The 22,021-nt window shown below is 46.0% G+C and overlaps 1 protein-coding gene across 6 annotated transcripts in view; it reads right to left on the bottom strand.

Moving 5' to 3' along the window:
• Window positions 1-22,021, bottom strand: part of PPM1B (protein phosphatase, Mg2+/Mn2+ dependent 1B) — a 99,006-nt gene that overhangs the window by 62,805 nt on the left and 14,180 nt on the right. For all 6 annotated transcript variants that reach the window (XM_033937440.1, XM_033937434.1, XM_033937437.1 and 3 more), the window contains one exon: window positions 6,377-7,236. In XM_033937440.1, coding sequence (XP_033793331.1) covers window positions 6,377-7,222 — 846 coding nt within the window. In that variant the 5' untranslated portion in view covers window positions 7,223-7,236. The remainder of the gene's footprint in view (window positions 1-6,376; window positions 7,237-22,021) is intronic.

Here is a 22,021-nt window from a genome sequence, read left to right on the forward strand (position 1 = left end):
AGCGAACAACATATGAAAAAGTTATATGCGGTTTTTCTGTATTTGCAGTTCTGTTAAACTCCTATCACAGCGAATACGGAAGAAGTGTACTGTACATCATGACCCACTAGATGCGTGTACTACACAATCAGTGTGGAATTGAGTGGGTGTTGGAGACCCTCTAGACCTCTCTCTTTATTGAGCACTCAGAAGTGGGGAGATTTGCCACTGTGGATGTTTCCAGTTAACCTCACTTTATCATCTTCTATACCTTGTTAGTGAACACCACGTCGGAGGTGACCAGCGGAGTGCCGCAGGGTTCAGTCCTGGGCCCACTCCTCTTCAACATATTCATTGGGGATCCGACTCAAGGACTTCAAGGTAAGATAACCTTATTCGCTGATGACGCCAAACTATGCAATATAGTAAACGGCTACAATCTACAGGATACTATGGAGCATGACCTGCGTACTTTAGAAAGTTGGTCCTCGATCTGGCAGCTGGGCTTCAACGCCAAGAAATGTAAGGTCATGCATCTCGGAAACGGAAATCCATGCAGAACTTACACCTTGAATGGAGAAACTTTAACTAGGACTACGGCAGAACGAGACTTAGGAGTAATCATCAGTGCAGACATGAAAACTGCCACTCAAGTGGAGAAGGCTTCATCTAAGGCATTGCAGATGATAGGTTGTATCAAGAGAAGCTTCGTCAACAGGAAGCCTGAAGTCATGATGCCATTGTACAGAGCCATAGTGAGACCTCATCTGGAATACTGTGTGCAATTCTGGAGACAACATTACCGTAAAGATGTGCTCAGAATTGAATCGGTTCAGCGGATGGCCACCAGGATGGTCTCAGGGCTAAAGGGTCTCTCGTACGAAGAAAGACTGAACAAATTGCAGCTCTACAGTCTCGAAGAGCGTAGGGAGAGAGGAGACATGACTGAGACATTTAAGTACATCACGGGATGGGTCGAGGTGGAAGATGATATCTTTCTTCTCAAAGGACCCTCGACCACAAGAGGACATCCGCTCAAACTCAGGGGAGGGAAGTTTCGTGGAGACGCCAGGAAGTATTTCTTCATGGAAAGAGTGATTGAGCATTGGAACAAGCTTCCAGTGCAGGTGATCGAGGCCAGCAGCATCCCAGACTTCAAGAATAAATGGGATACCTATGTGGGATCCCTACGAGGGTCATGCCAAGGAACAGGGTCACTAGGGTATAGACTTGAAAGAGCGGGTCAGTAGAGTGGCAGTATAATTATACTTAAGGGGGTCAGTAGACTTAAAAGGGTGGGTCAATAGTGTGGGCAGACTTGATGGGCTGTAGCCCTTATCTGCCATCATCTTTCTATGTTTCTATTTACCCTTCTCCATTGAGAATATTGACCATTTAAACCTACTCTGTTTTTTCAACCAGTTCTCAATCCATAAAAGGAAATTACCTGCTAGTCCACGACTTTCTAATTTCCTTAGATGTCTTTCATGAGATTACTTTGTCAAAAAGCTCGCTCCTGCCTTGTGTGCCCCTGGCCGCAAGATATGATGAGGCAGCCGTCCAGCGAGGGAAAGACAGGAGCGCAGAAAGCTACTTCTGGACCACCAGAATTTAAAAAGGTACTGGGGAAGGAGTAAAAAATTGTTAGTGGGATGGAACAGATCCTTCCTATCCTGGCCTACCACTAGACCACCAAAGGGAGACAAGGTACAGAGCCTGGAAGAGAGTGAGGGGAGCTAGGGTGCAGAGCCTGCCAGGGAGTGAGGAGAGCTAGGCGCAGAGCCTGGTATATTTTATTAAATATATTAGTACACAATTTGGTTCAGAATCTTTTTTTTCTTGGTTTTCCTCCTCTAAACCTAGGTGTGTCTTATAGTGCGAAAAATACGGTAAATACTTTGTGGACACTCTAGATGCCGACGGCAGGCCAAAAGGCAATTCACTGTAGTGAAGATGATGCTGGCCTATTCAAGAGTAGTTAATGCCTGTAAACTTGCAGAATGGGGATGTGTATTCTTCCATGAGATCTCGAGAGCACAGCCCATGAGTTCTTCCCATGGAGGGGCTACAAGGTTGCCAAAGAGTATGCAGAAATTTTTCTCGACTTAAGTATTTGTTGAGAGCATGGGGGTTAAGAATTGGTCAAAGCCCTCCCATCTTTCTTGATATGAAGCTCTTGGAATAGAACCCCTAGCCCTTCTGTTGAGGAAGTACTGGTTCGATAGCATTGAACTGCAGAAGGGCTGAGAGTTTCTGAAGAAAGAGGAAAGTCTGCTGAGAACTGAAATAAAACTCGCCTTGTAGTTTGTTTGGAGAGCTCTGGTAGATGTAGGAGCATACCCCTATGTCATCACAGGCAAAACTGAAGAATTAGTGGTGGAGGGTGGTCACAGTTAGTGGTAGAGGGTGAGTAAACCTCTAATGGGCCTGGAAGAAGGTCGTAGGATATTGACTAGGTGTTCCAGAAGCACGCTAAAAGACCAGATAAACTCCTGCTAAGTAGGAGTTTAAGATTGAGAAAGTTAGTTTAGGGTGATTTGGAGCCGGAGTTGTGAAATTTGTTGACGGCATAATGTAGCACCATCTATAGGTTGTAGTTGACTGTATAGGATCATTCGACTTACAGGCTGAAGGAGAGGTCATACTGTGTTCATGTTTGGTGATTGCATAGCTTTTTCAATGTGATCACCAAAAAGCTCATCTCCTAAACAAGGGCTATTTGAAAGACAGTCTTGGGCAGTGGGGTTCCAGTCTGTTGCAGGCAATCACGTTTGCCATTGCATTGCAATGGATAAGGCTGATGCTCTAGACCAGGGGAGTCCAACCTGCGGCCCTATGAAGTATTTTGTGCGGCCCCGGTCAAGGGCGATGCAGTGTTTTCCTCTGCTGCCCCCAGGTGTTTACTGTCCTGCCGGCTCCCTCCTCTGTCTTGTTGCAGCGTTTGCGTGTTTGTGCGACCCCAGAAACTTTTTTTTTTTGGCCAATGCAGCCCAGGGAAGCCAAAAGGTTGGACACCCCTGCTCTAGATCTTACATCAAAAGCATCAAAGACTGATCTTCACATGAATTTCCTAGTCTCAAGGAGATCATGTGTACTCTGTTGAAAATCAGGAAGCTGGTCTGTAGGGAGGAATTGTTCGAAGTAAGACAGCTATTAAACTAATTGCTTGAAATAGGTCATATAGAAATTGTAGCCGAGGATACGGCTGGTAAGCATTGTATTTTAACAAAGCTTAGGGCCAAACTTGTTCAAAGTACGACCCTTCCACTTGGGAGTACTGGCATATTGGTATTGTAGGCAGTCCTACAATACTTACAGTTATGGGCACACAATTACTGGTAAAGCCTGAGATGTTGGTTCTTGGGGTACAATTAGATTCTCAGCTCTCTATGAAACAACACATAGCTAAAGTGGTACAAGGAAGATATGCACAACTTCATATCTTATTTATATTAAAAACAAATATTTCTGCCTGTGGATTTTCGCTCTGTCATTCAAGCGTTATTGCTATCTCGAATTGATTACTGCAATCTTTTGAATCTTGGATTGTCAAAGAAAACATGCAAATCTGTGCAACTTCTAATGAATTCAGTGGCTAGATTGATAATAGGTATTCCTAGGATTGCCCATATTACTCCGATCTTAAAAGCTCTACACCGGTTACCTGTTCATCAAATATTGTACTCCTCTACTACTTGCTTTCAAAGCTTGTGGGAAATCCATCAACCTGAAAGATATTTGAGATTTGAGGGAGGGATGTTGCTCATCATTTTGAAAGAAAATGGGATTAGTTATGTAAAATCTAAACTATTTTCTCAATTGCCAGTAAGAATCTCTGGAATTCAATTCAAGGTATAATGAGATTATGCAAATATCGTATGTCTTTCAAGAAATTGTTAAAAACACAATTGTTTGTGGATGCCTCTCTAACTGGAGTTATTTATTTTAGATTTAAAGAATTCTGTATTAAGGAAATTTTGTGGGGAAGATTGACTTATTTGTTTACTGCATTTTATAATGTTTGTGCTTGAAATTGTGGATGTAAATGTTTTGTACATCGCTTAGATTTAAGCAATTCATAAATTTTTAAAATAAATAAAATATGATTTGGAACTAGATGACTTCTTCTAGGAGAGATTGATGCTGTAACTTGAGGCTTATTCACTGTTCCCTCTAAGATAAGCAGGAGTCCTCCACCTACTATCCTATCTGCGAGGGGGTGCTGTTTCTCTATCACATTATCAATAGTGAGGAGCAGGCAAGCTCTGTAGGACTCCAGGGAACCTGACTGTCCTTAGCAATTGAAAACACAATATTGAAGCACCGCCCTCTGCTGGCAGCAATGCAGTTGGAGGACTCCTGCTCAGCTTAGAGGGAACAGTGGATTAAAGTCAAGACATGATTATACCCTGTAAAGGGAATCCAATTTTGATGGTACCATCAGAATAAGTAGGAGAGTCTCCCAGTTTTTCAACATGGATTCTCGCATGAGATCATGGAGTGGGAGTTTTAGACATTTCCTAGGGATTTGCTCAAAGTCAAGTGCATCGAAAAGTGTAGCTCTTGGTTCCAATTCAGATTCTATTTTCACAGGAAGAGAATGACCCATTTGCCTTATGAATGTGGTAAAAGAAAGGCTCTCTGGTGGTGACCATGCCTAGGCAGGAGGAGATGGATCTAATGAGTCATAGGACTCTGGTGCAGAATGTTGTGGGTCATAGAAATCCTGAAGGGATAGATTGGAGTCCTTCTGCTCTATGACTGAAGATGCAAAAATTGTACATACAGAGGAGCATGACACGATAAGGTATAGTGGCTATGGTGCAGATAATAGCATCGGGAAGGACTCGTATGTCTCCTTAGATGAAGGTCTGACGATGAAGGGACCTGAATCTGCATTGAGGAGGACTTAGACCTAGTACCATAAGGCCTCAGAGCCATACTCGGGCTAGGCTGGTACCAGAGGAGTTAATGCAGCAGTTGGCTTTGATGCATAGCTGCAAGCTCACGACACAGCTCAAGTTGGTCCCGATTGGTAAACTGAAGTACTGAGGGTGAAAATGGCACTGTTGGTGCAGGGTGTCAAGGCGTTGGTAACCTAGTTGTAGAGGCATGCCTTAGAGAAAGCACTTCCTATAATGGAGAGCAAGAATGCTGATAACGCTGTTTGGCATGCATTGACTTACTCGGTGCTAGAGATGCCAGCGTTGCATGGCAAGTAGAAGCATGGGAATCTCTCCTAACCTGTTTACTAGATAATGTCGGCACAATTGTGGTGCCAGCGTCAACAAGGCTTCTTAAACATCGGATGTGATGGACATACTCGATAGATCTCGGGGTCCAAAAAGTTTCTCCTGCTGTAGACACTGAGCCTTCAAAGAGCGTTTTTGTAACTTTGAACATCATTGAGTCTACTCTTGAAGCTGTTAGAAGGCTTCAACATTAAAGGAAAAATCGCCAACACGAGATCAAAAGAAACAATTTTTCCTCCCAAAAGGTAGAGTGATTTTCTGACCCTCCCCCCCCCCAAAAAAAAAATAAGAGTGTCTATGCCGCTGGTCAGAAACCCGGCTGAAGGAGGACCAAAGGCCCAAAACATGGGAAGAAAAAATGTTTGCAAGAAACTCCCAAGAAAATTAACTGCTACATAAGAAAAATAAAAGAAATTAAGAAAATGAACCGGAAGGCACAAAAAGAAGAAAAATGGCGCAATTGGAGAGATTCCAATGACACACATCTTCTTAACTCTCCAGAAAACTAAGAACAGATGATCCCATGAGCTGATGTCGGGCGGGAAGGCACATGTGAAAGCAAGGTACGGGCAGTCTTGAGACTTCTAAAAAAAGTTAAAGTAACAGTACACTCTTGCATTGTTCATACCGGGGCTTTGTGGATGACGTCACCCATCTGTGAGAAGTATGTTGCCTGCTTGGCCTGGGATAACACTTTTTACCACAGGTTAGTAAAAGGACTGTTATATTTGTTACCAGACTTAACTACAGCAAAGCATTAAGAATGTCTTTTCGGGAACCAACTCCACTCTCAATTACAGAAAAGAATAGCTATCAGATTTTTAATAGCCCTTTCAATCTGTGTTAATTATAACTTTTGCCAAGGTTGTTCTTTTATATTCAAGCAATTAATTGCCAACACCCAGAGTCCACAGGCAGTTCAGCATCATGGTAGCTTAAGTAAATGGAGAATAAAAAAATCACCAGTTCTGGAAAGAAGGATGTCTCATCTTATGTGATAGTTTCTAAATCCATTAACTGTTTCATAGATAACTGCTGCTAAAAGTAGGAAGTAGGAAGATTCGGGAAGAGAAGAGCTCATTTCATGCTTGCCGGATTCTAAGAACACACAAAACCATCTTACTGGAAAAAAAAAAGTTACTTACCTTATGTAAGCAGGTATCTACCACCCAGTTGCATACTTTTTCCAAATCATCTGTTACTTCAAGCCTAGACTTCACAAATTCACTGAGCTCCTCATTGGTCATTACATCCCAGATTCCATCACAAGCCAGGACAATGAATTCATCTTCTTCTGCTCTTAAAATTTCATAAACCTCAGGTTCTGGAGATACAAGTTGTTCAGTTGGGCCTTTGCCATCAACACATTTGTAATCATAGTCCCCCAAAGCCCTAGAAACTGCTAATGAGCCATTAACACGCTGTATCATTACACTTCCTCCTGCATTCTGAATACGCTCCTTCTCCCTTGGGTTACAAGGTTTGTGATCCTGGGTGGAAAAACAGACTTGTCCATTCCTATAAAGAAGAGCACGTGAATCACCACAGTTGATAAAGTAAATATGATTAGGTGAAATCATAACTGCCACTGCAGTAGAGCCACTCCTGTCCATTCCATTTCTGAGATCTGAAAAATTGCGCATATACTCATCAATTTTTAAAAAGCCAGTTCGGATTCCACTCTTCACATTTTCTACTGTAGGCTCAAGAGCAGACCCAGGTTTTTCTGCTGCCCTAAAATCTTCATTGTCAGTGATGTGTTCTAGTAGATGTGATGAACAATAATTTGCTACCCTAGAACCTGCATGGCCATCATAAACAGCAAAAAAAGACCAGTCTTCCAGACCATGAGGAATTCCTACAACAGCTGTATGAGCATCCTCCATTTCCACTCTCCATCCTTGCATACTGCTGAGGCCATAGCACAAACTATTTCCTGCCCCATGAGCATTGTGTTTCTCAGTTTTTGGTTTATCCAGAAATGCACCCATGTTCAATATCCAATCTGAAAGAGGAGAAAAAAAGAATTATGAGCTTTTCAGCATCTGTTGTGATAATTTTACAAATAAAAATTCGTTTTAATATGTCTTAGATAACTAGATTAATTCCACATAGCAACAATCTCAAATACAGTTTGTGATCATACTTTTATCCATGTGTTTGTAATACTCTAGAAAAAAAATTATACTTTATCAATATGCCTGTGATGCAGAAAGGTATCTAAGTTACATTTACATTATGAATCTTATTAAACATCTGCCTTTATAAAATTTTATTCCAACATAAGTTACAATCAACAGACCAAATAGTTTGCTCCTATACAGACAGCATGCATAATTTTAACTTTAACAAGTATACTTCACTGGCGATATGCTTAATTGGTTACACCTTATTTTACAATCATTTATAGTAAGAAAACTGAGTAACCTTCATAAATTCTTTTATATCATCTCGTATATTTTGGATCGGAAACCTTTGCAGTAATCCTTCATTATTTTTTACAAAAAGACTACTTATGAATTGTCTTCGATCCTTTTAGTTATTTAAGTATCTTTTTTTTTTTATTTCTTCTTATATTAAAACAATTACAGCACTTATCTTTTTAGTTAGATCACTGTTGGCTAAGGGACTCTTCCCGACATGTTAACATAGAAACATAGAAGATGATGGCAGAAAAGGGCTACAGCCCATCAAGTCTGCCCACTCTGCTTACCCACCCCCTGTCTATGCCCTAATGACCCAATTTCCTTATCTTGACCCTCGTAGGGATCCCACATGGGTATCCCATTTATTCTTAAAGTCTGGCACGCTGTCTGCCTCGATCACCTGCACTGGAAGCTTGTTCCAATGATCAACCACTCTCTCTGTGAAGAAATACTTTCTGGTGTCGCCATGAAATTTTCCGCCCCTGAGTTTGAACGGGTGCCCTCTTGTGGCCGAGGGTCCCTTGAGAAAGAAAATATCATCTTCCACTTCGACATGTCCCGTGAGGTACTTAAATGTTTCGATCATGTCTCCCCTCTCCCTACGTTCCTCGAGAGTGTAGAGCTGCAATTTGTTCAGTCTCTCTTCGTACGAGAGACCCTTGAGCCCCGAGATCATCCTGGTGGCTGTCCGTTGAACCGATTCAATTCTGCGCACATCTTTACTGTAATGTGGCCTCCAGAATTGCACACAGTACTCCAGATGAGGTCTCACCATGGCCCTGTACAACGGCATTATGACTTCAGGCTTTCGGCTGACGAAACTTCTATTGATACAACCCAATATCTGCCTTGCCTTAGATGAAGCCTTCTCCACTTGATTGGCAGTTTTCATGTCTGCACTGATGATTACTCCTAAATCTCGTTCTGCTGAAGTCCTAGTTAAAGTTTCTCCGTTCAAGAATTACGTCCTGCATGGATTTCCGCTTCCGAGGTGCATGACCTTACATTTCTTACCATTGAAGCCTAGCTGCCAGGTTGAGGACCAACTTTCCAATGTAAGCAGGTCCTGCGCCATATAATTCTGTAAACTGCATTCACTTACTATATTACATAGTTTGGCGTCATCGGCGAATAGTGTTATTTTACCTTGAAGCCCTTGAGTCAGATCCCCTATGAATATGTTGAAAAGGAGTGGACCCAGGACCGAGCCCTGCGGCACTCCACTGGTCACCTCCGATGTTTTAGAGAGGGTACCATTAACCACCACCCTCTGAAGTCTGCCACTCAGCCAATCATTGACCCATGCAGTTAGTGTCTCTCCTAACCCCATCGATTCCATCTTGCTTAGCAGCCTGCGGTGTGGGACACTGTCAAAAGCTTTCCTGAAGTCCAGGTACACAACGTCCAAAGACTCTCCCAAGTCCAACTTTCTTGTTACCCAGTCAAAGAAGCTGATGAGATTGGATTGGCAGGACCTACCCTTGGTGAATCCATGCGGACTGGGATCCAGAAGATTCCCTTCATTCAAGATCGTGTCCAATTTGCTTTTAATTAGTGTTTCCATGAGTTTGCACACTATTGATGCGAGACTCACCGGTCTATAATTCGCAGCCTCTGCCCTGCAACCCTTTTTATGCAGAGGAACGACATTAGCTAATTTCCAGTCCAGGGGAACTTTCCCCTTACTTAGGGAGAGATTGAATAGCTCAGCCAACGGTTTCGCCAGGACATCGCTCAATTCTCTGAGCATTCTTGGGTGCAAATTGTCTGGTCCCATGGCTTTGTTCACCTTGAGTCTTGCCAGTTCACTGTAAACTTCACCTGGTGTGAACTCAAAATTCTGAAATGGGTCTTCTGTGCTTTGTGTTACCTTCAACTGGGGACCGTGTCCCGGTGCCTCACAGGTGAAGACTGAGCAGAAGTATTCATTCAGTAGTTCGGCTTTATCGGAATCTGCTTCCACGTAACTTCCGTCCGGTCTTCTAAGGCGTACTATCCCGCCTGTGTTCCTTTTTCTGTCACTAATATACCTGAAGAAGGATTTGTCCCCCTTTTTAATGTTTTTTGCCAGAATTTCTTCCACTCGAAGTTTTGCCTCCCTAACTGCCATTTTGACCGCTGTAGACCTGGTCCTATATTCTACTTTTGCCTCTCTTTTCTCCGTGCGCTTGTAGGAGAGAAACGCTTTTTTCTTCTCCTTAATGAGGTGCGAGATCTCCGCGGTGAACCATTGGGGTTTATTGTTTCTTTGTCGTTTATTTACTGATTTTATGAAGCGGCTAGTTGCTTCATGTATGGTTGATTTCAGTGTTAACCACTTAGCTTCTACATCATCGGTCTCCGCTTGGTCCTGCAGGGTCTGATGGACGAAATCTCCCATGCGTGCGAAGTCTGTGCCCCGGAAATTGAGTACCTTTGTTTTCGTGTTTGATCTAGGGAAGCCTTTCCTAAGGTTGAACCATACTATATTGTGGTCGCTGGAGGCTAGCGTATCTCCTACTGAGACCTCTGAAACGCTTTCCCCGTTGGTGAGTACCAGGTCGAGGATCGCCTGGGCCCTAGTGGGCTCCGTTACCATTTGTTTGAGACGTGCTCCCTTTATGGAGGTTAAGAGCCTCCTGCTACCGCTGGTTGTCGCTGAAAATGAGTTCCAGTCTGCATCAGGCATATTGAAGTCCCCTAGCAGTACAGCTTCTCCTCGTAGAGTGATATTCTCTATGTCTTCAATTAATTCTGCGTCCATGTCTTCCAGTTGTCTTGGGGGTCTGTAAACCACACCTAGATACAGGCATTTTTCTCTGCCTCTTGCCAGGTTTACCCAGAGGGACTCCCCGGTGTACTTGATATCTGTGATCCTGGTGGTTTTGATGTCCTCTTTAATGTATAGAGCTACCCCCCCTCCTAACCTGCCCTCTCTGTCCTGACGAAGTAGATTGTAGCCCGGTATAGCCATATCCCACCCATGTGAGTCCGTGAACCAAGTTTCAGATATTGCCACCACATCTAGGTCGGCATTCCTTATTTCAGCCTCCAATGTTTCGCCTATTCAGGCTTTTTCAAGGCTGCCCCCTAAATCTACCACAGTCCACCATCTAGTCTTTTTTGTCTGACAAGACAATTTTAACTTTAAACACACAACACACAGAAAAAGTACATATAAAAGCTGCATAAATTGATTTCATGAACAAGAATTCAAAGCTGTCTACAGTATATGGAGTTATATTTTATGTATATCTATAATAAAACCCTAGAGCATGCATGCGCTCTTGAAATTTCGTGATTCCTGGCGCCATGAGGTGTGCTTCTGTGGCACTATTCTATTACACCTCACGACGCTTGCAGGGGCTGGAGGCGCGTGCAGTGGCGGAAGGCACGCGACTGTGTGTCAGCGCGGTCAGCTTCAGGCGCATTTTGTGGTTTGTCAGGGCAGGAGAGTGGCAGTGGCAGTTGTGGTTTCACAGCGGCAGCGCCGGCATTTTCTCTCCTGTTAGTGGAGAGTGTCGGTTCTGGTGCTGCTTTGCAGGAGGGTGTGCAGCTGCTGTTACAAGGTTAAAAAAAAAAAAAAAAAATACGGCTCAGGAAGTGGAGGGGGAGAGGGAAAGGGGGCTGCTTTGGAGGGAGGGGTGTGCTAGGAGGCCGACAGACAGAAGGGGGCCAGAAGAGACAGAGAAATACAGGCAGGGGGCCAAGGACAGAGATAGGGGCCAGGCAGAGAGACAGACAGTAAGAAAAACAGGGGGCCAGGCAGAGAGAGACAGAAAGAAAAACAGGGGGCCAGGCAGAAAGACAAAACAAAAACTGGGGGCCAGGGAGAGAGACAGGGGGCCAGGGAGAGAGAAAGCCAGAAAGATAAACAGGGGGCCAGGCAGAAAGACAGGCATCCACACAGTGGCCAAGGAAAGAGAAAGAAAGAATGACAGACAGAGGGACAGAGAGACAGACAGGGAGAAAGACAAGACAGAAAGTCAAACAAACAAGGGGCCAGAGAGACAGATAGAAAGACAGACAGCCATCCAGACAGCGGCCAAGGGGAGAGAGAGAGAATGAAACAATGATAGACAGACAGACAGACAGGGTGCCAGACAGACAGAAAAACAGACAGCCAGCAGCCAAGGAGAGAGAGAGAGAAAGAAAAAAAGACATACAGACGGCCAGCGGCCAAGGAGAAAGAAGAAAGAATGATATACAGACAGGGGGATAGAGAGACAGACAGAAAGGGAGAGAGGCAGACAGAAATAAAGAAACAAAAAAAAAAGACAGACAGTGGTCAAGGGAGAGAGACAGAAAGAAAAGGGCCAGGGAGAGAGAAAGAAAGACAGACATACATCCTATATAATAAAACCCTAGCTGCGCATGCACACTTTTAACTGCGTGCTTCCATGATCTGTAGGTCTGTGGCCGCAGGAGTGCGCATGCGCGCTTAGGGTTTTCCCCCCTCCCTGTAAGAGTTTGTCTTCGGCGGCGGCATCTTCGCCCCCACCCCTCTCCAGCACACCCGAACCCCCGTTCAGCCTCCCATCCGACCCTTCCACTGCGGTCTGGCCGGCTCCCTTAGTCCCTTGCCACCGCCCCTCTTCCCTTCCTGCGGTCCCGACAAACGTGCAGACTCCAGCAGCGGCCGCAGCACTCTAAACACGCTGCTTCGCCGCCTTCTACTGCCCTGATTTGCTCTGCCCGATACGGCAGAGCAAATCAGGGCAGTAGAAGACCGCGAAGCAGCGTGTTTAGAGTGCTGTGGCCGCTGCTGGAGTCTGCACGTTTGTCGGGACCGCGGGAAGGGGGTGGCAAGGGACTAAGGGAGTCGGCCAGAGCGTGCGCAGCAGCCTCAACAGCATGTAGGCGGGCAGCGCGTGAAGGAGTTTGAGCGGTGGTGGCAGTTTCGCTCAGAGGAACGGCTGGAGGGTATGGTGCCGGTGCTGCAGGTGTCCCATGCAGGTAAAAATTCTCTAAGGAGGGGGAGAGGGAAAGGAGGTAGGGGTGTGCTGAGAGGCAGACAGCTTTGCTTGGGGGGAAGACAGAAGGGGGGCCACAGAGAGACAGTCAGGGAGGAACTGGAGGGGGAGAGGGAAAGGGGGCTGCTTTGGGGGAGGGGTGAGCTGGGAGGCAGACAGCTTTGCTTGGGGGAAGACAGAAGGGGGGCCACGGAAAGACAGTCAGGGAGGAACTGGAGGGGGAGAGGGAAAGGGGGCTGCTTTGGAGGGAGGGGTGTGTTGGGAGGCAGACAGCTTTGCATGGGGGAGGGGAGACAGAAGGGGGCCACGGAGAGACAGTCAGGGAGGAACTGGAGGGGGAGAGGGAAAGGGGGCTGCTTTCTAGCACCCATTAATGTAACGGGCTTTAACACTAGTATGTTATAAACCGCTTAGATTTGTATGTGGTATATAAGAATTTTAATTAAATTACAGAGATATCTTACCTGATAAAGAAACATTGTTTCGTTACCTAAATAATGTTTGTTCCTTTATTCACAACAGATGAATCCGAACGACTGGGTTAATTTCACCTACCAGCAGGTGGCGATAGAGAGCACAATGCTGATCTGTGCCATATATACGATGGTCTGCTCACTGGCACTTCAGTATTCCTCCTGACAAAGAAGTAGGAACACAAACCAGGCTGAACTCCCTCCTCACATCTTTTGAGTACACTTTGAGGCTGTGCCTAGGCTCAATTCTTATGGAGCTATGTGAAAACAGAAAACAACAGGAAAGAATGGAAAGGTAGGGGCTCTGGATTCATCTGCTGTGACTAAAGGAACAAACATTTTCAGGTAAAGACAGTGTTTCTTTTATTGTCATTAGCAGCAGATGATTAGCAGCAGATGAATCCAGACGAGACAAGTGGGATTTTACAAAGCAATCCAAAAGTAGGCCAGGACATATAGTGATGAAATTCGCAAATGTCACTATCGCACTGTCCTACGGGCCTATGCTTCCCAAAGTCAGGCTTACCATATGGGTTGTATTGGCACTCAACTATGTGTTCGATGTTCGGTGGAGATTAATTCTTATTTTCATGGTATCTGGAGTTATGAGGGGATTTAGGCCTTTTGGAAGGAGCTGGCATCCTTCTTACAGGGCCTGGTACAAGCTCCTATGCCTGTCTCAGTGCTTTCTATGTTGTTTGCCCAGTTTTCCTTACTGTCTATGTATACTTCTTCCGAAAAACTATTTCTTAGTAAATGTTTTATCTTGGGGAAGAAATGTATCTTATGTTGCTGGCTCTCTTCTGAATCCCCCTCCTTTTGGCATTGGAGGAATTGACTCCATGAACTTATGGGCTGGGAGGCCCGTTTGGCCAGTTCTTCTCGCCGCCGGAGCAGAGACTTTGTCAACACTTGGACTCCATACTTGAACATTTTGTCCCCTGAGAGTTGTAGCTGTATCCTGAACAGACTCCACCTCTAATTCAGTTCTCTGTTTGCCATTAATTTTTTCCTGTTTGAGAGTTGTATGTTTTCTCTGGGTGGGGGAGGGAGGGGTAGGGGGGGTGGGGGTTTCTCTCTGTGGACTGGGGGTGTTGCTTTTGATCGTGGAGGACATAAGAGTCCAGTCCTCCGCGGTTGTTAGTTGAAATTGTGAACCTTGTTTTCTACTACTGTTGTACCTGCTGTTGTCACTGCTTAATAAAAAAGATTTTAATATAAAATAGCACAGCGAAAGAAGAGAAGGAAAAATTATGTCCTTATCTGTTAATTTTCTTTCCTTTAGAAGTAGCAGATGAAACCAGAGACTAGTGGGATAGTAGACATCTATCAGGAGGTGGCGATAGAGAAACTGATTAACAGGTGGTCATATTGGTTGGCACTCCTCCTGTATCTTCAGTATTGCTCCTTGCCCAAGCATCCGGAACTAGGAAATATTGAGCATGTAAAAAAAACTTATTTCCATCAAAAAATTGCAAAGGGTAAAATACAGGATACAACTACCAATAATAACAAAATGCAAACTTGCAATAGATAAACTGACAGACCGTATGCAGAATAGGATGGGGCCCTGGATTCATCTGCTGCGTCTAAAGGAAAGAAAATTAACAGGTAAGAACATAATTTTTCCTTCCTTAGCAACAACAGCAGATGAATCCAGAGACTAGTGCTATGTAGCAAAGCAATCCTCAATCTGGGTGGGAAGAAAATGCAGCCTCCGTAATTACCGCAGCACGAATTCAGTCTCCGCATGCGCTGCGACATCCAACCGGTAATGCTTAGAAAATGTATTCTTAGAAGACCAAGTAGCCGCACGACAAATCTCCGCCAAGGAAAGACCCCTGGATTCGGCCCAAGAGGTAGCCATTGCTCTGGTCCAATGGGTATGAAGCTCTCCTAGCAACTGCTTCCTTCCGTCAAGTAAGTGGAAGCAAATGGTCTCTTTGACCCAACGAGCGATGGAAGCCTTGGACGCCGCCATACCTTTGTTGCATCCCGCGAATAACACAAAGAGGTGATCTGAATGCCGAAAGTAGTTAGTAACCTGTAGATAATGTAGAAGAATTCTATGCACATCTAGGAAACGCAACGAAGAGAAGCGGTCCCCCCAGTCCTCCTTCCGAAAAGCAGGAAGAAAGAGATAATGATTAACATGAAAGGAAGATACCACCTTAGGAAGAAATGGTGGCACCAGCCGAACCGACATCCCCGAATCTGAAATGCGCAAAAAAGGATCCCCGCAAGACAACACCTGCAACTCCGAAACCTGTCAGGCGGAAGCCATAGCCACTAGAAACACTGCTTTCAACATGACATCCTTCAGAGTAGCATTGGATAACGGTTCAAATTGGACTTTCTGCAACCCCCCAAGGACAAATTTAAGACTCCACTCTGAACAGGTCTTCTTAACAGGTGGCCTAATATGGTGTACCCCTTTCAGGAAGTGAACAATATCTGGATGAGACGCCAGTGAAGAATGAGATGCACGGCCTCTGTAACAAGCAATGGCTGCCACCTGAACTTTAAGGGAGTTATAGGCCAACCTTTTGGCTACGCCGTCCTGCAGAAAGGAAAGAATATTAGACAGAGAAGCCTGGAAGGGAGAAATACCCTGAGGAGCACACCAAGAATCGAAAACCCGCCAGACACGAGCATAGGATGCGGATCTCTTCTTTGCCTGGAGAAGAGTCGAAACAACTTGATCCGAATAACCCTTCCTCCTCAGTCGCGACCTTTCAATATCCAGGCCGTAAGACTAAAGTGGGATGGATTTTCCATGTTGATCGGACCCTGAGTGAGTCCAGAGTCACCGGAAATCGTAACAGATCGCCTGTCAAAAGACTGATCAGATCCGTATACCAAGGACGGCGCAGCCAATCCGGAGCTACCAGGATTACCATGCCCTGAAAGCGAGCTATGCGATGCAACACCCGACCGATCATCGGCCAAGGAGGAAACAACCCCGAGGCCATTGAAAAACAAAAGCGTCCACCCCTTCCGACTCCCACTCCCTGTGCCTGCTGAAGAACCGAGGAAGCTTTGCATTTCGAGAGGCCATGAGATCTATCTCTGGAAGACCCCACCTCTGAACTATCAGGTCGAATGCCTGATGGGAGAGTTCCCATTCTCTGGTGTCTAGAAGATTTCTGCTGAGGAAGTCCGCCTGAACATTTGCTTGCCCCGCAATATGCACCACCGAGAGAAGGGGAAGATGCACTTCCGCCCATTGAAGCAGAACCATCGCCTTGCTGGCTAATTTAGATCTTCGTGTACCTCCTTGCCGGTTGATATGGGCCACTGCCATGACACTGTCTGAAAAGACCCTTGTCGGCCGGTCCTGAATCATAGACTGAAATGCCTGAAGCGCTAGCCGGATCACTCTCAACTCTAGCAGATTGATCGACCAATGAGCCCAGACTCTCTGCGCTGATAATTGAAGGCATCGAGCTCTGCATCCCAGTAGACTGGCATCCGTCGTAACTATGACCCAGTCCAGAGTCGCAAGTGGCACTCCTTTGAACAGACTGAACTCGTCGAGAAACCAATGCATGCTGAACGATGCTTGAGAAGTCCACTGGAGACGACGATTGTAGTCCTGAGACGACGATTGTAGTCCTGAGACACTGGGGACCACCGTGAGAGCAGGGACTGCTGAAACGGTCTCATGTGGAAGCGAGCCCAGGGCACCACCTCCAGAGCCGCCACCATCGAACCCAGAGCCGCCACCATCGAACCCAGAGCTTGCACATAATCCCACACTCTCGGTCTGGGCGACTGGAGAATCCGTTGAATTTGAGACTTCAACTTCCCTCCCCGGTCTTTGGGCAGAAACATCTTCCCCACTCTGTCGAACTGCACTCCCAGATGCACCAACAATTGGGATGGAGTAAGAGAGCTCTTTTGAAAGTTGATGACCCACCCCAAAGACTGAAGAAGGAAGATCACCCTGTGGGTCACCGTCAAACTCTCCTGTCAGGAAGACACGCGGATCAACCAGTCGTCCAAGTAAGGATGTACTCGAATCCCCTCTTTGCAAAGAAATGCCGCCGCCACTACCATCACCTTCGAAAAGGTGTGGGGCGCTGTGGCGAGGCCAAAAGGCATTGCCCAAAACTGATAATACTGGCCCAGGACCACAAAGCGAAGAAACTGCTGATATGGCAGCCAAATTGGAATATGCAAGTAAGCCTCTGAGATCGAGGGACGTAAGGAACTCTCCTGGTTGAACCACTGCAATGACCAATTGTACCGTTTCCATCCGGAAATGTCTGACTTTGAGAAATTGGTTGACACATTTAAGATCCAGCACTGGTCTGACTAACCCTCCCTTCTTGGGCACAATGAAGTAAATGAAATATCTGCCCAGGCCCTTTTCTTCAGGAGGAACCGGAATCACAGCCCCAAGATCCAGAAGAACCTGAAGGGTGACCTGCACTGACTCTCTTTTGGCTGCCTCCGTGCAAGGGGATACCAAGAAAGAATCTGCGACAGGAAAAGAAAATTCTAATTTGTAATCCTCTCGAATAATGTCCAGCACCCACTGATCTGACGTTATCTCAGCCCACTCCGCTAGGAAGGAAGACAGCCGACCTCCTAAGGAAATAATGGAGGGGGCCGTTATCCCGTCATTGGGGATTGCGTACGGCCGGAGTACGGGCTGGCTGAACTGCTGTGGGTTTTGCAGGACGAAAGGAATTCTTTTGTGGAAATCTAGGCCTAGAATTATAGAAAGAACCCTAAGAGGGTTGAAAGGACGGCTTTCCAGGTTTATATCTCTTAACATCTCTGAAACGAGGTCTGGCAGACAAGGTTCTCAAAGGAGGTTTCGGCTTATCCTCCGGCAACCTTTGTGTTTTGGTATCTCCAAAATCCTTTACCAACTTATCCAAATCTTCATCAAATAACAGACGACCCTTAAAAGGGAGCTTCACGAGCCTAAGTTTTGAAGCTGCATCCGCCGCCCAGTTACGGAGCCACAAATATCTACGAGAAATCACTGAAAGAGACATTTGTTTTGCAGAAGTACGAATATCATATAAGGCGTTCGCCAAATACCTGACTCCATATCTGCCAAGTCAGACGGAAGAGAAACCTCCGTCTCCATCATCTTACTGCCAATTGTTGATTCCATTGGAGACAAGCCCGTGCAGCATAGGAACTGCGCATGGCAGCCTTCAAAGTCACCGCTGCTACGTCAAAGGACATCTTAAGTGAAGATTCAATCTTCCTATCCTGGGCGTCTTTTAGAGCTATGCCCCCCTGAACCGGCAATGTAATCTTTTTGGTAACCACGGCCACCAAAGCGTCCACCCTCGGGAACTTAAACTTCTCCAGTTCGTCCTGAGCAAGAGGATACAACTGCCGCATGGCTTTTGTCACCCGGAGACCAGCTTCTGGCGTGTCCCTTTAAGTTGTAATAAGTTCCTGGATGGCCTCATGAACCGGAAAAGACCTAGGTGGTTTTTGCGTTCCTGCCATATGGGGGTTAGCCGACCCCGATACTTGAGGATCCTCCTGAGAGATGTTTAACCCTTGCAATGCTTTAGAAATCAGAGAGGAAAGTTCTTCCCTGTGAAAAAGATGGGGCGCTGTAGGATCATCTATTTCCCTACCTAGCACCTCCTCCATGTCCAAGTCTGGAACTTCACCCTCTTCCAAAGACTCCAGAAGAGCCAGGGCCAAAGGGGAGACCGACGCAGGATCCTCGTCATCCGCAAGAGCCAGTCTGCGACGCTTAGCCGGCTGAGACTGCCCAGGAGTAGCAGAAGTAGATGGGAGTAAAGAAAAATTTAAATCCAATGTACATGCAGGCTGAGAGCTCTGCAATAAAAAGGCCTGGTGCATCAACATAATAAACTCCGTCGAAAAATCGCCCAGAGTCAACCCCGCTGGAACGGCCTGCATCTGGTCCTACATGGAAACCGTGTCTGTAACAAGGTCGGACGAACTGCCAACAGCCGCCGAACTTTTCCTAGCCGCCGACGTGCAGTGAAGTGTTGCGGGCTCAACCGCAAGCGAAGGGGAGCTCGACCACACTTCATAAGCACGGGAAACAGCAGACTCGCAAACTGGAAAAGCAAGATCTTCTGCCATAGCGTCAGCACACTCGGCGGTACACAGACCCGATGGTGTTCTGCGCTTTCCACAGCGCAAACACCTCTTAACCGCCTCTGCCGCCATTTTTTTTTTCAAAGTGCAAACACCAGACGTTGTAAAGTACTACAGAAAACAAAACTCCATAGAGCCAAACTGCCTACAAATATCGCAGCCAACATGCAAAAACCCACGAGAAAGAAAAGACTTACTCACTCAATAAACTCTCACCCGCCTGAACAGGAAAGAAGTTATGGCTGGCAATTGTAAGCTGTAAGCTGACAGGAAAGTACAGCACAGCTCACACACTGTGGGACTCCTTTCCTTTTTAAAAAAAAAAAAAAAAAGAATGAAAATTAGAGCCCAAATTAAACCCCTTAATCCACCGGAGGGGAGGGTGGAGCAGGGACCTGGGGTGGCCCAGGTGTAACTCCCAAAGCTGGCACCGCTCAGCCAGTCACCCCAGTCAATCTGAAGAGAAAGATTCTCAACAGAAGACAAAGAGTTTACTTCAGAATTGCCTCAGGCACCACCAGAATTCAGGAGCTAGTGGAATAGCTATTATCACCTGCTGGGAGATAGAGCATAATGAAAATACAGGAGGAGTGCCAAACAATATGACCACCTGTTAATCAGTTTCTCTATCTCCACCTGCTGGTAGATGTCTACTATCCCACTAGTCTCTGGATTCATCTGTTGCTGTTGCTAAGGAAACTAAGATCCATGATCCAGAATCCCAGACAGATTGAAAGACATGCCAACCGATATTTGCTGACCTCCAGACCCCATAGACAAGGAACTGCAGGAGACATTAGCACAGAGAAAGAATAGAAACCAAAACTCGTGAACCAGAACTCCTGAAAAGGGGAAAGGACAGGCTAAGAAAAGCTTGGTCGTCCAGACCCCGCAAGACTACACCAATTCCGAGCCATAAAGGATCTATGAAACCGAGGGCAAGAAGGCAAAGAACGTCCTAGACCACCAACCAGCACAGCCAAGCCGGAGAAGACATGCTGGTGAAGGCACGTGTGCTCGCCCCCTGGAGAAGGAAAGATGAGGGCATGATAAAGGAGATCTGGTAGCATCCAGAATGACCTGTCTAGAGAGCAGGAGGTGCATCCAGAGGCAAACAGGGCAGACACGCAGTATGACAGTCCACCTCCCAAGAGGAAGATGCAAGAAGTGAACAACCAATGTCACATTACACGTCAGAAGATGGAGGCCTGCAAAACAGGTATACAGAGCATTGGTATATTCCAAAGATGGAGACATCTAATCTAATTGGCTTCTTTGACTGGGTCACTAGACAACTAGATGCTGGGGAGTCCCTGGACGTGATATATTTGGACTTCAGCAAAGCTTTTGATAGCGTCCCACACCGCAGGCTGTTGAACAAACTAAAATCGCTGGGATTGGGGGATATACTTACTGCATGGGTTAAGGATTGGCTAAGCAGTAGACTTCAGAGGGTGATGGTAAACGGTACCCCCTCCAAAACGTCAGCCGTGACGAGTGGAGTACCACAAGGCTCCGTCTTGGGCCCGATTCTATTCAATTTATTCATAGGAGATATGACCCAAGGGCTTAGAGGAAAAGTATCACTGTTTGCCGACGCCGCCAAACTATGCAACATAGTAGGTAAAAGCAGTGAACCTGACAGTATGACGCAGGACCTACTACTACTGGAACAGTGGTCATCGACTTGGCAACTAAGCTTCAATGCTAAAAAATGTAAAGTGATGCACCTAGGTAAAAAAAATCCATGCAGAACTTACACACTAAATGGTGAGACCTTGGCCAGGACCACGGCGGAACGTGATTTAGGAGTGATCATTAGTGATGATATGAAGGCTGCCAATCACGTGGAGAAGGCTTCCTCCAAGGCAAGACAAATGATTGGCTGCATCCGTAGGGGTTTTGTTAGCAGAAGACCTGAAGTCATAATGCCGCTGTACAGATCCATGGTAAGACCTCATCTGGAGTATTGTGTTCAATTCTGGAGACCACACTACCGGAAGGATGTGTTGCGAATTGAGTCGGTTCAGCGAATGGTCACCAGGATGGTCTTGGGGCTCAGGGATCTCACGTATGAAGAAAGGCTAAATAAATTACAGCTGTACTCACTGGAGGAACGAAGAGAGGAGAGACATGATTGAGACGTTTAAGTATATCACGGGACGTATAGAGGTGGAAGATGATATCTTCTGTCTTACAGGGCCCTCAACCACCAGAGGTCACTCGCTGAAAGTCAGGGGAGGGAAGTTTCATGGTGATGCCAGGAAGTACTTCTTCACCGAAAGGGTGGTCGATCATTGGAACGAGCTACCTCAATAGGTGATTGAGGCCAACAGCGTGTCAGATTTTAAGAGAAAATGGGATATTCACGTGGAATCTCTAGGGGAGTAAAGTCAGGGGGTGGGTCATTGGTATGGGCTGACTTGATGGGCTATGGCCCTTTTCTGCCGTCATTTTCTATGTTTCTATCCTAAATTGGCTTTCAACGCAGTGGTCCACATCTGAAGACGAGACATGCTGGGCAGGCATCCAAGGCAGCAGTTAACATCCAAAACTAGGCAGGCATCCAAAGCAGTTGTCTACATCCTAAGATGGAGACACATTAGGCAGGCCTCCGCAGGGTAATCAAAATCCAAAGACAGACCTCTGCCAAGTAGGCAAGAGGAGGTGCGTAGTACATCGAAGGGTAGCTTTGTACCAATCAGGAAGAGAAGCCTCGCTCTGCATCCAATGATGGAGGCGTGCTAAACAGGCAAGTGGAATTGCCCTGCCTATCCAAAGATATCGTTGTTCCAGACATGGACAAAGAGCCGCTCCACACATCCGAAGAT

Source organism: Geotrypetes seraphini, chromosome 3 (genome assembly GCF_902459505.1).
Source record: "Geotrypetes seraphini chromosome 3, aGeoSer1.1, whole genome shotgun sequence".
Classification (NCBI taxonomy): domain Eukaryota; kingdom Metazoa; phylum Chordata; class Amphibia; order Gymnophiona; family Dermophiidae; genus Geotrypetes; species Geotrypetes seraphini.